The sequence below is a fragment of the Gigantopelta aegis genome, chromosome 3, assembly GCF_016097555.1.
Source record: "Gigantopelta aegis isolate Gae_Host chromosome 3, Gae_host_genome, whole genome shotgun sequence".
NCBI classification, from domain to species: domain Eukaryota; kingdom Metazoa; phylum Mollusca; class Gastropoda; order Neomphalida; family Peltospiridae; genus Gigantopelta; species Gigantopelta aegis.
In genome coordinates this window covers 58,754,265-58,772,753 of record NC_054701.1, presented here as the reverse complement: position 1 = coordinate 58,772,753, position 18,489 = coordinate 58,754,265, and the positions used below count along the sequence as shown (strand labels likewise).

The 18,489-nt window shown below is 39.9% G+C and overlaps 1 protein-coding gene across 1 annotated transcript; it reads right to left on the bottom strand.

Moving 5' to 3' along the window:
• Window positions 1-15,483: 15,483 nt before the first annotated feature.
• Window positions 15,484-16,182, bottom strand: LOC121368746. The gene has a single exon (XM_041493494.1). It carries the CDS (start codon window positions 16,180-16,182, stop codon window positions 15,484-15,486), a length of 699 nt encoding a protein of 232 aa, XP_041349428.1.
• Window positions 16,183-18,489: the final 2,307 nt, after the last annotated feature.

The following is an 18,489-nucleotide window of genomic DNA, read 5'->3' as shown; positions in this document are numbered from 1 at the left end:
GAAGTAGCAACGTTGTTCACTAGAAAATTAATTAATAATAAGTGCGTCATATCTAAAAGTGGATAAGGATTTGCTGGATAGGCCTACGCTCAGTGTAGTGGAGATTAAGCGAGCACGTAAGGCCGAGTTAGTTAAAATCGCGGGTGAGCGAGAAATTGATTTAACATCAGCTAAAACCTTAGGTGATATAAGGACAATTATTATCCAGGAAGTTTTTGGTGATAGTCCTGTTATGGAAGACAGTGAGATTGTTCCAGAGATAGAGATAAATGAGTTGAGTGTGGAACAACAATTAGCTTTTAAAAAACTTGAGTACGAAAGAGAAGAACGTGCATTAGATAGAAAGAGAGAGAGAGAGAAAGAGAAGAGAGGGATAGAAAGAAAGAAGATAGAGATAGAGAGAAAGAAGATACAGATAGAGAAGATAGAGATAGAGATAGAGAAGATAGAGAGAGGGATAGAGAGAGAGAGAGAGAGAGAGAGAGAGAGAGAGAGAGAGAGAGAGAGAGAGAGAGAGAGAGAGAGAGAGAGAGAGAGAGAGAGAGAGAGAGAGAGAGAAAGAGAAGAGAGGGATAGAGAAGATAGAGATAGAGATAGAGAATTCCAGTTAGCAAAATTAAGGGTGGAACATGAGTTAAAGTTGAATACTGAAGAAGTTAAACGTGAGGCAGGAAATGGTTTTATCATGTCAGAGGCTTATAGATCAGTGCCTGTATTTGATGATCAGGAGGTAGATATGTTCTTCCAACTTTTTGAACGGGCCGCTAAGCAGCTAAATTGGCCGCAGTCTAAGTGGACATTGTTAGCCATGTCTAAGTTTAAGGGGAAGGCTAGTGTAGCTTATAATTCAATGAGCGAGCAAGTCAGTACGACCTAGTTAAGGCTGCAGTGTTGAGGGCTTACGAATTACGACCTGAGGATTATCGTTTACGGTATAGCGAGTTGAGAAAAACGCAGGGTCAGTCTTACAGTGAGTTTGTGGCTAAGAAGGCAGGGATGTTTGATAAATGGGTGATTTCTCATCAGGTAGAGTCATATACCGAGTTACGGGAGTTGTTGATCTTACAGGACATTAAAAATGGATTACCAGTTAGCTTACGTATTCATTTAGAGGATCGTGATGTCAAAAAGATAGAGGAGGCAGGCATAGTGGCAGATGACTACGTGTTAATACACAAAGCTCAGGCAGTACAGAGTAGCTCTATACAACAGGGTGATAAGAAGATATTTCAGCCAGGTTTTTCTCGGGAAAGTAACTATCGGGGAGAGTCATCTAGTTGGTCAGCTAGTCAGGCAAGGAATGCACCTGGTGGGCAAAGTAAGGATAGGCCTGCATTATCAGCCAATGCACGAACTTTTCGTCCACATTGCAGTTACTGTAAAAAGGATAACCACCTTGTCGGGGACTGTTTTAAAAGGAAACGCGATAATGCGCAAGTGGTCGGATTAGTGAGGTCAGCTCCGTTAGCGAGAGAGTTAATGGTTAGTCCCATGGCAGAGAAAGTAAACCCGTATGTGTCCACTGGTATGGTTTGTGATGTGAAACAAGAATTGAGTCCTAAGGCAATATCAATCTATCGAGATACTGGGTGTAACCTGTCGCTTATAACGTCAAAGTGTTTAGCTGGTATTGAAAATTCAGATACAGGACGTAGTTTGGCCTTAACCTCAGTTACTGGAGAAAAAATTGTTGTCCGGTTACATAAGGTTTTCTTGTGTTCGAAGTTTGTGATGGGACCAGTCATTATGGGTGTTGTGAAGGACTTGCCTGTTGAAAACATAGGAGTTTTGTTGGGTAATGATTTGACTAGTCAGTGTTGTCAGCCGAAATGCGACCAATTGTTAATTAAAGACAGCCCTTTACTAGTAGGAGAGAGTGAGGTTGATGAGATTAGATATCCTGCGTGTGTAAAGACTAGGGCTATGGCCAGTACGGTAAAACGAGACCCAGAGGATATTTGTGATTTGTTTGATACGTGTGTGAGCCATGAAATGGAAGTGGATGAGGTTATCAGTAAAATGGTAGATAAGTCAACTGAGGAATTAAATGTGGTGGAACCTGTTGATCTCCCGCAGAGGGGAATTGAACCAGTTGTGTTTGATAGAGGGGATTTACCTTGTAATAGACAAGAGTTAATTCTAGAGCAGAGGGCTGATCCAAAATTGTTGGCAGTTCGCACTACATTGTTAACTGAGAGAGTATTGATGAATAAAAGAGTTAGGGATAGGAGGTTGCCGGCGACCGAACTAGCTAGGAAGCAACTGAGCCATGCTCAGAGCAAAATAAAATCAGTGTTTGATAGGAAGACTAGGATGCGGGAATTTAAACCAGGGGATAAGGTGCTGCTGTACCTTCCCATTAAACGGGGTTCATTGTAGAACAGGTATTTCGGGCCCTATGTTGTGCACAAACGGGTTAATGAGACAGGGTATGTGATAAACACTCCTGATAGGGTTAGGAAAAGTAGGTATTGTCACATCAATTTGCTAAAAGGTTATTTTGACAGACTGCCGATAGTTCCAGTACTACCTGTCCAAATTGAGAGTCACTCAATTTCCTGTGATGACGTCAAAACTGCAGAGATCAAGTTGGCCAACGGCCAGATTCTAGCAGACTTGAGCCCCCAGCGAGCAAAGTTGACCACGTTGAAACAAGACAATGTTTCCATTTGTCAGGACCTTCCAACGGTTACCAATACCTTAAGCCAGGATGTGCGCTTGGAATCCAACGCTACACCGATTCGACAGCATGCCTATCGGAGAAAACCTGGAAAACGTGCGACACTGGAAAAGAAAGAAACCAAGTTCCAGTGGTCAGGTGAATGCGAGAAGTCATTCAATCGTCTCAAGCAGATGCGCTCCTCGTCTCCCGTGATGGCAGCGCCAGACTACCGAATGCCTTTCAAGCTAGCTGTGGATGCCAGTGACGTGGGAGCTGGAGCTGTGCTGTTCCAGGAAGACGAAAATGGACTGGACCATCCTGTAAGTTTCTTCTCCAAAACGTTTGACAAACACCAGGTGAACTATTCCACTATAGAGAAGGAAGCTTTGGCCATGGTACAAGCTCTGAAGCATTTTGAGATCTACGTGAAATCGGCAGTGCATCAAGTGGTGGTCTTTACTGACCATAATCCGCTCACTTTCATTCACAGAATGAAAGCCACCAACCAGAGAGTTTTGAGGTGGAGTCTTCTTCTGCAGGAATTCCCAATTACCATTGAACATATCAAAGGCACTTCTAATGTAATCGCTGATGCCCTGTCCCGAAGTTGAACGTTATGATAATGTGTTGACATTCTTGATTTCTGTTTTGTTTTTATATATATTTTATTTGTATGCCAGGGACTCAGAGACTCAGTGTGATTACTGGTAGTCACCTTATTATTACTTGTGTTATAAATGCCCGGATGCGTCTGTTAACGCACTTTTTATTTTAATGTAGTATATTTCCCTATTCCTAGAGTAGAGGAAATATCCTTTTTGAGGTGGGGGTGTGTGACGGTACATGCTCTTAATTTCTTTTCGCCTGTGGCGATATTAATTGTTTTAGAAGGCCGTGTGCAGTTCCAAATGCACTTAGCCCAGATGGGCAATTTGTTACGTAATACCTTCGCGCGACCGTGCATTCCAATATGCACTTAGTCCAGCTGTGGAGGCCATGTGGCCAGCAGTTACGTAATACCTCTGCGAGTGCGGGTTTTACAACCGTGATTTTGGCGAATGGCGACAGCCAGTCTGACGATCAGAGAAAGATATGCCGGCGTGGTGGCTGTGGAAAATCCACATGATAAGATTCAGTACCGCCTTGTGCCCCCATGCGATATTCGCTGTCTCTGAGAGTTTTGAATAAATAGCTAGGATTTTAGATATATCGGGGGGAAACATTTGGAAGTATCCAGGGGAACGGACGTCGTCCACTGAGCGATCTATATTAGTTCAGACGGGACTTTGGTAAATATATATTTTCTGCTCTGTGTATAACCTTGATGTGATTGATGTGACTTTAAATATTTTAATACTGTATTATACCAATATTATTTAGACGGTGCTGCCGGTCATCTGACGCAGTAATCTGTAGGCTCACTGTCCTAAATAATTATAAAAAGCTTAACCAGTCATCCTAGAGGACCTAGGTAAACTGTAGGTTATTGTCTTTATTGTGATAGGTACCAGTATTAATTCTGTGTTACAAGGTTACTGAATGAGTAGTTAAGGGTTAATTAAAAATTAACCAGTTAGGAATAGAGTTGTAATTCCTTTATTAATTAAGTTCCCCTGGCAGCGTTTCTCAATTATCACACGTTACTGAATGAGTAGTAAGGGTTGATTAAAAATTAACCAGTTAGGAATAGAGTTGTAATTCCTTTATTAATTAAGTTCTCCTGGAAGCGTTTCTCAATTATCACACGTGTGGGTGTTGTGTCACGGTGAAGTGATTAGCATATTGTGTAAACTAGACACCTAGAGATTAACTAATTAAGTGATCAGTTCTGGGTTGTTATTATTTGTTGTTGTTAATTAACTACTGCGGCAGTACATTTGTCAGCGTAGGTTAATACAGATTCCAAAGTGTATTGTGTTTTTGTTGTGTTTTCTAGTGAACTAAACGTGCTATACTAATATATACTTTATATAAGATCTTATCTCTGATCATACCTAGACGAGCCAGCGAGTATAACTGCCTGTTACAGAGAGATCTAATAGATATACAGTTAGGAGAGATATTTGGACAATCGTGTTTCATTCAGTTACGGGTATTATAGGATCCCCGTGACAACACGACTAGAGCATATTGATTCATTAATCGTCAGCTAATGGATGTCAAACATTTGGTAATTATGACAAAGTCTTCAGGGAAAACCCGCTACATTTTTTCAAATAGCAGCAAAATATATTTTATTTGCATTTCCCCAGAATTACCAAATGTTTGATATCCCACAGCCGATGATTAATTAATCAGTGTGCTCCAGTGGAGTCGTTAAATGAAACAAACTTTAAACTTTAAAAAAATCCATTTGGATCTATCACAAAAACACTGACGACCAGACACATATTGTATTCGCTGAAATTTATCATTTGCGACAGAAGTTGTAAACAATGTGTAAGAAGATAAAGGTTAAAAAATCAACTATAATGGTGAAAAAACGTTTTTCATTTCTTATTAACTAGTATCAGTTCCTTCAAAATGACGAAAATGCATGCCACGGTTCTTAACAATATCCGTTCACAGCGAAAACACATTGTACTGTGTTTGTGTTAAAGAAGGCTTCTGTTTATGTTGATAAGACCAACACAATAACATGTTTGTGGTACCACCGACCGCAAGATACCATTAGTTACGTCATCATGATTCGAAAATACGAGATGACTTTACAGTTTGACATTCCTCATACAATATTTTTTTTTTTGAAATGACAAATAATACATACATAATAATATTCCAGTATGGAAGGAAGGAATGTTTTATTCAATGACGTACTCAAGGCATCACACCTCCATTTGTCGTATCGTTACTTGCTGTAACAACTTAATATAATCCGGTTTAGGAAATAGTCCCTCATAAAAAAAAAAAAAAATACTAAAAAATTTTGATGACTACACGTAGGTTGACCTCTATATTATTTAAATAACCCATTGGTATGAAGTTACTTGTTATATTTAGCACTAACTGACAACAACTGTGCAAGTGGTATAGTGCAACTTGTATAACAGCAACACGAGGCGGTGGTCAGGCATAAGAGCCATTAATTGAAACAATTCGTGATCGACCTATGTTGATTCTTTAAAACGGTACATGTCAGTTGAGAGCACACCCTAAAATTAGTAGTCACATGACCCTCTCGACAGTGTTGTAATTTTCACAGAATATATTCTGACATAGAAATTGTATTGAACTGCATGGAGTAATTAATGGTGATGTGTAACCTGAAAACATTTTAAATAAAATAAATAAAGTTTGTTTTATTTAACGACGCCACTAGAGCACATTGATTTTTTTATCTTACCATCGGCTATTGGACGTGAAACATGATCATTCTGACACTGTTTTTTAGAGGAAACCCGCTGTCGCCACATAGGCTACTCTTTTACGACAGGCTGCAGGGTATCTTTTATTTGCGCTTCCCACAGGCAGGATAGCACAAACCGTGACCTTTCAACACATTTTAAATGCGGTAATATGGCATCGGAAGTTCCAGCATGGATGGCACAAGCATGGATAATATGTAATGTTTATTTTTCAGTAAAAAAAAATAAAAAATACTAGAGTTATAAACAAACTGAAAACGTCTGTCTCCGAACATTGGTTATCGCTCATCAGAGTTCGGTTATCGTTCATCCGAGTTTGTAATTAGGCGGAACAACATGCAGCTCCCGGCGGTTTATCTACATCTCACGACCCAGTTTTGTTTTCAATCCACGAAACCTGACGAAATTTGCCTCCAGGTCTTTAGCATCCTCTGTCACCGTCCATAATGACTTGACGCTGTTGCCGTGTGCACTCACTCGTTACTGACAGCTGTACGACACACAAGTCTCACGTTGACATTTCTCGGATAAATCTAATATACTAATCAGCTATGCATAAGCGTACAAGACAGGGCGGCAGGGAGGGGGCAACTGCCCCCCCCCCCCAGTCCTGGAAATACTCCAAGGGTGGATGGCACTTTTGTGAATGCACTGGCAGACTATGCAGACTATGTAAAATAGCCATGCTTATGATGTCAGAAGTATATAGCTGTATGAATTTCACAACTTAAATAAAAACTAAACTATAATATTCATTTACAAAACCAAAAACATCATTTATGGGACTTATAATTTAAAATTGATGACAAAATTGGAGATATCTTTATTTATCAGTTATATCATAAAAAACATTTCTTGAAAATATGTTCCACTTAATTACAACACAGTCAAAAGTAGGTTAAGCAGCCACCAAGGGAAGTCTGACAAAGTGGACTTTTAAGGCAGGTTGCTGCATAATACAGGTCATTTATACTATATTAAATGATGTGAGAAAAAAAGGTGGCCTCTTAACACAGTGGCTTCTGCCTAATACAGGTATTCGTTAGAGCAGGTTTGACTGTATGTATAAACTAGAGTAGTAATACGGTTCTAATATGGCATCAAACATTAAAGCTATTTTATTTTGGCCACCCCTGTATTAATGCATACTATATTGAAATAATTAAATCCCTATTGTACGATGTTCAGTAGATATGGTATGCAAAGAATTAAAAAATACAGCATTATTTCCCCGCCTCTGTTATCACATTTATTAGCTCGTGTTGTGCTAACTAATCCTGAATTAAGTAACCCAAACTGATTCCATATAACTACAAAATGACCACAGAAAGCACAAAGGAAGACTGTCCATGATGCACAACTACTGCATACTTGATATCTCTATCACGGACACAAAATTCGATATTCACCGGACAGGACTTTCTTTTATTCCCATGCAAGTCGCCAGACAAGTGGTCATAATAATCTAATGGTGGTTCTCGGAACACTGATAGAATTATAATCAGTACTGCAACAAAGCACCGGCTTCCGGTATGTACTTCCTGTTTGAGGGTCAATGACTGGCGCGGCCGGAGACTGGGTGTGGGATGGACGTGCCTGAACCTTGATTGGATGTAGGCACGTTACCCACACCCGGCATGTACCAGCATATCAAGTTCAATGAGGTGCATGAGATTGTATGGAAAAGATGAATTGGATGGATTCATTAATTCATTTCAAATTATTTTCGTGCTTATATCCAATTAAGGTTCAAGCACGCTATCCTGGGCACACACATATCTCAGCAATCTGGGTTGTCTGTTAAAGACAGTGGGTTAGTTGTTAGTGGTTAGTGAGAGAGAAGAGGGTGTAGTGATCTTACACCTACCCATTTAGTCGTTCAACCTCGCTCTGGTAACGGACTACGAACCCAGTACCTATCAGCCTTATGTCCCGATAGCTTAACCACGATACCACCAATGCCGGCAGAATGGACTAATACACATGGCGAGTTTAACAAACACCTCGTATAAAAAAAATGAATATTACGTCAGTATACACTGTGGCATAGTGGTTGAGGTGTCCCTGAATTCGCATGTCAGCACCGGATGCAACACAGAGCGAGTTTCAGTGACTTGAGTAAGAGATGCGAGTTCACTAAACCGACGTCTCTCCTCACTAACCACTACAATATAAACACTAACCTTGACAGGATAGCGTTACTGAACCTTAAAGGAACATTCCTGAGTTTGCTGCATTGTAAGATGTTCCCGAATAATAAAATATTTCTACGATTAAACTTACGTATTAAATATATTTTCTTGTTTAGAATATCAGTGTCTGTATATTCAATGTGTTTCTGGTCGTCTTAATATTTGTCAGAAGCCCAAACTGGATTTTGTCTTCAAATAATTTCGTACGCACGACAAAAATAATATTTTAGGAAATAAAATGAAATTTAACCTAGTACAAATATTAGAACGATCAGAAACACGTTTAATATACAGCCACTAATATTTTATGCAGAAAAACATATTTGATATGTAAATACAATCGTTAAAAAGTCTCTGTTAGTCGATAACATCTTAAAAGTTGCAACAAACTCAGGAATGTCCCTTTTCAAGTAAAATAATGAACGTGTAATTCGAACATTCATATTTACCTCGAAAACCTCGCCCGTTACAAATCACTAATTTAAATTTAAAACAATCTAATTAAAATTAGCTCCACTATTACATATGGATCTAACAGCACCCCGTTGGAGCTCATGTCCAGTTGACCTTTCACTCGACCAATCAAAACCTTACTTGCAAAATCATGCCAGTGATTTGAAAAGAATTTGAAAACATTCGGGATTATGCCGAGGGTATACGAAATGATTCGGGTCAACTACGAGTTTGCCGGAAACTAATTGCAATACAAAATTTTATATAAAATTCGTTTCAAGACGGAAAAAAACCCGTGATGGTATAGCCATAAAATCTGTTTATACTAGTATACAATCCAAAGATTATTATTGCACTTTTCCCCCTGTTTTTACTTTTCCCCCTGTTTTTTCAATGTTGAAATAGACCAGCAAGTTCGCCTATTGCATAAATAGTCTCGCCCGATATTTTTAGAATTTGTATGCTCCCGAATAACGCTATAAAAGGCGAAGTGTAATTGGTCGATATTTAAATTGTTATTTATAAATGAAATGTCACCTGGACATGGGAGTGCACGCAATGCTGTTAGATCTACTGGCAGACCCAGTAGAGCTAATTTTAATCAGATTGAATTTAAAAGTAACAACCAAGCTTTGACCTTTCTTACAGCGACTGTTGTGCGGCATATTGAATACAATTATGTTATATCGAGGGATGATAACCTAGGATCAATGTCATGGTTTCCAGAACAAAATACTTCTAACGCTTAAACATTTTTGAAAAATTTATTTTTGCAGCAAACGCTTTACCACTGGGCGAGAAGTGAAAAAAAAAGGAAAAGAAAACAAATTAATAGTGGCCTGTTATAATTTCTCAAAGAGGAGCTATAATCAGTTTTGATTGTCATACCTCGATATTACAGTACAGATCAACACGCCTGCTGTTCTTTAAACAACCTTTATTTTATTTCAAAAATAGAAAAGTCTTACCATCTAGCTGACTTGTCAGATTTTACCTGAACATGACCCCCTATCGACTAAAGTGTCCGGAGGATAAATAACGCCGACAAACAGGTGACGAACACAGCAAACCACAGTCATTTGATACGAGCTGTCTGCGAAACGTCTAACTGTAACGTGCGGTAATGATCTCAACTTGAGATCCAACGGCGTGACTGCCAACCACTAGGTTAATGAGAAAACTATTACCAGAAACGAGAAAACTACTATTACAATATCAGCTAACAGGATTTCCCACTTTGAGTCTATCATAACTCCACAGGAGTGACCTTTTTGTGAGTTTTTTTTTTACAATGTTGTATTATTTGTATGTCCAGGGGATAGTCATGGGGCCGTAGTATCTCAACAGCATATCTGGCACTAGTTATCGGCGTTTTGTCATTCAGCATGACGGTCCTCATCTTCACAACAGCAGGACATCACTGTGGTCACCATCAGTGAGATCCGACATTTGCCTCATTGAAACCGGCTTCGGTGGTATCGTGGTTAAGCCATGGGACATAAGGCTGGTAGGTACTGGATTCACAGCACGTAACCGGCTCCAACCCAGAGCGAGTTTTAACGACTCAGTAGGTAGGTGTAAGACCACTACACCCCTCTCTCTCTCTCTCTCTCTCTCTCTCTCTCTCTCTCTCTCTCTCTCTCTCTCTCTCTCTCTCTCTCTCTCTCTCTCTCTCTCACTAACCACTAACCAACTGTCCTGGACAGACAGCCCAGATAGCCGAGGAGTGAGCCCAGGAAAGCGTGCTTGAACCTTTATTGGATATAAGAACGAACATAAGTTGAAATGAAATGAAATGAAATGCCTCAATGAAAACGTCGATGACATCATTAGATAATCGAAAAACGTGTATGTAGACGCATAGAGTCGATATCAAAGCTCAACCACCCCGTATCGGGCTCTGATATATACGATTGTTGAGGCCCATTTTGTAATAAACGACCCATTTTGTAATAAAAAACGACCCATGTTGTAATAAGTACCCATTTTGTAATAAAAACGATCCATTCTGTAATAAACATAGGTGCCCATTTTGTAATAAAAAACTATCCATTCTTTAATAAACATAGGTGCCCATTTTGTAATAAAAAATACCCATTCTGTAATAAATGCTTCAAAACGTTGGAATCCATGTATTTCAAACGTATTAAATATATATTTACAAATTTGAATAATTTTAAACATTCGGTGACAGAGGGTCCATCTTGGGTGCGAAGAGTCTCAATTGGGTCTCCTAAGTAGATGAAGTAAATTTCCTCTTTCCATCCAGTGCTCCACCACTGATATATCAAAAACTAAGTATGTACTTTTGCTAGTGGCAAAGACTTGCTGCAGGACTGACCTACCTCGGTGGAACCATTCATCTGATTGGGGTTTTTTCTCGTTCCAACCATAAATGGTCAAAAGCCGTGGTATATTCCTCTCGGGGTGGGATTAGCTCCGTCGGTTGAGTACTCGCTTGAGATGCTTGCGTCTCAGGATCGAACCACCTCGGTGGATCCATTCAGCTTATTGCTTTTTTTTCTTCTCGTTGCAACTAGTGCACGTGGTTTACACCTACCTACTGAGCTTTGCGGAGCACTCACTCAGGGTTTGGAGTCGGTATCTGGATTAAAAATCCCATGCCTCGACTTGGATCCGAACCCAGTACCTACCAGCCTGTAGACCGATGGCCTAACCACAACGCCACCGAGGCCGGTCACAACTGGTCAAAGACCGTGGAATGTGTTTTCCTGTCTGTGAGAAAGTGCATATAAAAGATCCCTTGCTGCATTAGGAAAAAATGTAGCGGGTTTCCTCTGATGACTACGTGTCAGAATGACCATATGTTTAACGTCCAATAGCCGATGATAAGATAAAAAATCAATGTGTTCTAGTGGCGTCGTTAAATAAAACAAACGTCTTTTTTTAAAAGAGGTTTACCACTTACACCGATAGACACATCAATAAAGTGTGGTCCTCCAAATAAACTCGGCCGTTCTCATTCAGTTTTAACTTTCACTTGACAAATGAACTGTCAGATGCCATCATTTCGGGCTCCTTTCATTGTTACTATCCATCCATTAGCAATGTTAAACACACTGGCGAACATCTTTGATCTTTTGTCGTTCTTCGATAACCATTACTTTTTTTAATGCAAAAGACATCTACAATCAAAGGTTTTATATTGATACTTAACGCTGGTCATATTGACTTTCAATTAATTTAATTTAAAGGAGTAGTTTCTTCGATAGGCTAAAATCCATAGTGGAAATGTGCTATTAAGCTAGCAAGTACGAAACGTATGACAAGTTAACGGTTAGTAGATCGCTAAAATCCAACGTGTAAAATTTTCATTATTATAGAGAGAGAGAGATTTTATTTATTTGTGTTTGTAGACTGATGAGTTGAAAACGTAAGACTATAATAATAATAATAATAATAATAATAATAATGATAATAATAACAATAATAATAATAATAATTAAAAAATAAATAAAAATAAAAACATTAGGCTGAAACAAATAATTAAACAATAGAAACATCAGTCTCAGTCACGTGACAACCGTTAGAGTTTAAAGGGACATTCCTGAGTTTGCTGCAATTTTTAAGATGTTATCGACTAACAATGACTTTTTAACGATTGTATTTACATATCAAATATATTTTTCTGCATAATATATCAGTGGCTTATACAGCCTAAACGTGTTTCTGATCGTTCTAATATTTGTACTAGGTTAAATTTCATTTTATATCCTAAAATATATTTTTTCGAAATTATTTGAAGACAAAATCCAGTTTGGGCTACTTACAAATATTAAGATGACCAGAAACACATTGAATATACAGACAATGATATTCTAAACAAGAAAATATATTTAATATGTAAGTTTAATCGTAGAAATATTTTATTAGTCGGAAACATCTTACAATGCAGCAAACTCAGGGATGTCCCTTTAATCTTCATGAATTTTAATAAACAAGAAATGAGTCACGTGACGGCCGTTAAAATGTAATCTTCATGAATTTTAATTAACAAGAAATGGTGCTATAATTACTGTAGCAAGTATCATCTATATATTTAGCCGAATATGAATATATGTGGGCTAGTCTCATATATTTATCGGATTTTACCGTTTCAAGTAGCATTGCCAAATAATTTGTCCTTAAAGAATTATTTTTAAGTGAAAGTAAATCGAGTTAAGTTATCGAGCTATAATTAGTTTTTAATTTTATTGTAATTATTGCTATGAAATAACTTGTTTATGTAGATATATTTGCAATGGGTAGCTACGTGTAACTGGAATTCCCATACCGACCTCGGTGGCGTCGTGGTTAGGCCATCGGTCTACAGGCTGGTAGGTACTGGGTTCGGATCTCAGTCGAGGCATATGATTTTAAATCCAGATACCGACTCCAAACCCTGAGTGAGTGCTCCGCAAGGCTCATTGGGTAGGTGTAAACCACTTGCACCAACCAGTGATCCACAACTGGTTCAACAAAGGCCATGGTTTGTGCTATCCTGCCTGTGGGAAGCGCAAATAAAAGATCCCATGCTGCTAATCGGAAAGACAGCGGGTTTCCTCTCCAAATCTGTGTGGTCCTTAACCATATGTCTGACGCCATATAACTGTAAAAAATAAAATGTGTTGAGTACGTCGTTAAATAAAACATTTCTTTCTTTCTTTCTTTGATTTACCATTTTTCTCAACATGGTATTAAACCGCTATAACGCATATACACGTGTCAACCTTTGCCACATATTGCTCAAACAGCCGTTCGTTCATTCATTTCAACCTATTTTCGTGCTTATATCCAATTAAGGTTCAAGCACGCTGTCCTGGACACACACCTCATCTATCTGTCTGGGCTGTCTGTTCATGACAGTGGGTTGGTTTTTAGTGGTTAGTGAAAGAAAAAGAGGGTGTAGTTGTCTTACACCTACCCATTGAGTCGTTAAAACTCGCTCTGGGTTGGAGCCGGTACCGGGCTGCGAACCCAGTACCTAACCAGCCTTATGTCCGATGGCTTAACCACGACACCACCGAGACAGGTAAAAGCCGTTGATACGCTCTGACCATATTCTAATCTCAAGTGGAATCTCGTAAAACACTGGAAGATTGATTCCAATTAGACGAGATTTTCTCAAATCGCCTCGCCAAGAACTCTAGTAATAATCATCCTTTCATCTCTGCCTGGGTGATGTGATGTGATGGTATGTGATGTGATGGTATGCGACTTACACTGTCCGATTACTGATGTCGGTTTTTGGATTTAGTGTCTTAGTGGTTAACTAAATTCTAAAAATAGTTAAACGGCCCGGCACGAAATAGCATTTAAATCCTGGGTTGCCACAAGCATCAGTATAATACAACAATATATTCGCCTGGTTTGCGTTCTGACCGTAGCAATGTTAAAAGTTTATTTCGTTTAAGCTTCAGTCACACATTCAGGATTCTTACTGCCGTCCTTGATAGGACCATTCCAGATTAAAATTTGTCAAAAGTCTGATCAAGATCATGTGATTCGTGGCGGGAAATCACGACAACAATCAGATATTGTTCAGGAAGCGTCCCGATTCAGCCATTTCCAGCCGATTCTGATCCGATTTGTATCTTTTGCATGGTAAACAATTACCAAATCTGTCCCGACAGCGTCCCGATTCTCCCGAATGCGATCCGAAAGAGATCAGACAGTGACCCGACAGTGAACCGACGCTGACGGAAGACATCCGTTAGAAAACCGTTAGTCACGTGATAGTCCAGATCATGCCCGTTCATTACAGGACACCGTCCAGACAACACAGGACATTGTTACGATTTTGATCCGATACAGCAGAATCTATCACGACATTGTCATGATTGTAATCCGACTAGACAAAATCGGCTGAGTTTCCCGAATGTTACGGGACGCACCTGACTGTCGGGAGTGCTTGACCGACCTCTCCGGACCATTCCCGATCCGTAGGACTCTGTTACGAACGTATACGACTGCGTTCAGACAATGATAGGACATTCCATATCATTGAGGATAGTAAAACCGACTTTTTCACTTTTCGTGTCGTAGCGCCGTCTGATCTCAAACGGGAGCCATAATCGGCACTGTGTGAACGCCGCATTATCGACACCACTGGAGTACATTGATTGTCAAACATTTGATAATTTTGAAACCCGCTACATTTCCCAGCTAGCTGCAAGGGATATTTTATATGCCCTTTCCCGCTGGCAGAACAGCAGATACCACGGCTTTTGGTCATTTCACGGCTTTTGGTCCATCCCACGGGCCAGGATCCTCAAGCGAGCTCCCTTCCGACCGAGCTAAATCTCACCTCTAATCATAGCGGGCCAGATAGTTAAGCAAGTTATTAGGGGCCTCGGTGGTGTCATGGTTAAGCCATCGAACACAGGGCTGTCAGGTACATGGTTTTCAGCCAGGTACCGGCTCCCACCCAGAACGAGTTTGAACGACCCAATGGATAGGTGTAAGGCCACCTCACCGGCCTCTCTCTCTCTCTCTCTCTCTCTCTCTCTCTCTCTCTCTCTCTCTCTCTCTCTCTCTCTCTCTCTCTCTCTCTCTCTGTGTGTGTGTCTCTCTCCCCCACTAACCACTAACTCGCTTCAGGGGACAGACAACCCAGATAGCTGAGGTCATACCAGGGCATCCCCCCCCCCGGTCATTTCTCCCCCGGTACATTTCCCCCGGTCATTTCCCCCCTGGTATTTCCCCCCTAGGTCATTCCCCCCCCCCAGTCATTTCCCCCCTATTATAAAGAATTACTAATACTATTAGTGATCAAAATTGTATTTTATTTAACTGAACAGTGGGATTACATCTACAGATTGTGGGCAATTCCACGTAAGAAAAGCAACACACGTCTGTTGTCATAATCATTGACGAGATTCTCTAGTCGTTTGGTGACATCCCTGTACTGGCGGCGTTGTGGTGGTCCATCTTCGCCGACCAGTGCCTGTGTCATGGCTACTTCTGTCTGGGACTGCTCCTTCTTTAAAACATCAAGGAACACCCAGATGTTTGGGTGATATGCTCCAACAATTGCTGACATCCTGCGGTGCCACCCCTCGCAGTGGTTGTTAGTGCGTGGCAATCCATCTCCAACTCTGTCATGGCAGTTCCACATGGAATGTTGAAATCTTGGTTCTCTCCTACCACGGCGTCTAGCTCGATCAATAAATGTATCTTCAAAGTAATCAAGAATTGGCTGCAGTTCCTCTGGGAGATCTTCTTGTATAAGTTCAAATGTAGCAGGTACATCGGCAACTGGCACAAATGCCAATGCAGGAATCATCCTAATCTGTAAAGACAGCTCATTATATGTTGTGTAACTTTCTTGTAGTCCATTTGCCTGAACTCTGCGGTACACACACTGGGATAAATGGTACAAACAGCCATGTGCATGGGTGTCGGGAAAAACTTCTTGCAGCGCATTGATTGTTGCCACTTCATAATCTGTTGTTACGGTATCTGGATTAAGAGTTGCATCTGCTTCTTTGAGTTTCTGAAGAAATGACATGTACGTTACTTGACTTTTGTTGGGTAGAAGTCCGTAGACACAAGGAATAGACTGTGATCCACAGAGTGCATGGATGGTATATAACTGGAAGAAAAGTTCTGGCACGATTTTAAAAGTTCCATCCATTAACCAATGACGGGCTGTGGATAGGATTTGTAAATTACGTTGAATGGTATATATTAGCATACGTGGTTCTTCACCTGGGCCACTGTCATGTAGGAGAAACTGATGTCCATCATTTGTTTTCTGATACCGTTCCGGAATAACAAGATCATTCACATGTTGTGGTACTGCTATAGGATGACTGGCTTGTAGCTTAGTTCTGCGGAAGGCTCTTCGAATTGTCCTGACTGGCGGCAGTTGAGTGGCAGCAACTGCAATTACATTAATTATAATATATTTCCTCCTCCTCTATATGATTTGTAGCATATATGTTTCGTTGGAACAGCAAGGTAGTAAAACAGCAATAGAAAATAAATAATAATAATAATAATGTTCCACAAAATAGTTGTGACATATATGTCACAGTGGGTTCTTAAATCATAACGATAATAAGTACATTATTTATCTACAATATTCTGATATATATATATATAAATTGTATATATATTTACCTTCAGAAACAGTAGTCATATGTTGACTGATCACTTGTTAAGGAGTTTCCAATGTGTTGACAGCCCTGTCTTTCATGTCAGCTCTGACTTTCAATGCTTCAGGCCTGCCTACCACTGGAGCATGTGTATGTTCGTTAACATAACCAACAATGTCCCCACATAAAACTTTAATTTTCGCCTTGCACTGCCCACTGTTGTGTTTTCCATTTTTGCGTAACTCGCATTCATACGAAATGACTCCATTTGCAAGATTCTTCTGTTTTACATAAATGTATCCTTCATGGACTATTTTAGTTTGACCCTTGGTGGATTTCAAGTTATCCATGGTCTGCAGTAAATGATATTTTTAATGTTTGTACTTTGTTATTCAGGGTACTGGACAGCTACAGTCACACTAATTACCTAGGTTGATTTAACAACTAACATCTTGATTGTTTCTTTACTGTAGTTCCTTACTTGCTAATTGGATTAAGAGGATTAGCAAGTAACATATCACTACTTCAAACATTGTTCTTTTAGTAGATAATACAATTTGTTGATCTAACAAAAAAAGGAATAGGTGGCTATGAGGGCTTCTTCACCGGCAATTAAATCAAGAGGATTAGAAAGGATTAGAGGATTAGAAAGTAACTCTACTACTGCAAGTGAACCATTTTAGTGTCTGTTAAAACAGTCAATTTAAGTATTGAAGGGGAGAATATACCAGGGGGGATATGTACCAGGGAGGGATATGTACCAGGGGGGAAATGACCAGGGGGGAAATGATCGGGTGGAATTTACCAGGGGGGAAATGCCCGGGGGGGGGGGGATGCCCTAGAACCAGCTGAGGTGTGTACCCAGGACAGCGTGATTGAACCTTAATTGGATATAAGCTCAAAAATAAGTTGAAATGAAAATGAGAGAAAGAGGGAGCTGTTAAGTAGGTATGAAAGCCACTGCCCATAGTCTGAAAATAGACCGGAAGTAATCAGCAATCTTCCAGGTTGGTTGAGAGACCCCAGAAGACCAATAACTGAACAATTTACACTTGTGTGATTTGAACGTTCAAATCCTACGGCAAGTGGAATATTACAATCAATTTACTCCTTTATTATTTATTACACAGAAAGCTCGCGGTGCAATACAAGGATTGTAGACTGTCATAATGTGTTCTGTTTATATTCTTGTTACATAGCCTTGATATTGTCCAAATTACATCCCTAACGGGACGACCCATATTTAAATACCATATTGAACTCGATGTATTCAGTAATAGATGATAGCCGTTATGACTAAAAAAACACCCAAGTTCAGTCTTCAATGCTTTAATATGTCATATGTTATCCAGATTTGAACTATACTCTTCAAAAAAAGAAGAAGAAACTTTACATTGATTTTCAAAGTTTAATAATAAAAAACCCAACCCTGGTAGACATGCCAAGCAACCAAGCATCAAGACGCCATGGAAAAGGGGATTACTCTGTACATGTCCGAAACAGTATCTCTGGGAATCCACTTCAAACATGTACACAGACATATGTGTGACACAGGGGTGGGCAAAATGTCAGTATCGGTTATGACCACCACAAGCTCTGATGATAGCTTGACAACGGCGACGGATGGAAGCAATCAAATCAGGTGGATTGTGCTGCTACTCATGCTGCAGTGTCGTAAGAAGTTGCGTAAGTGTCTGGGGTGGTGGATTCCTCCGGCG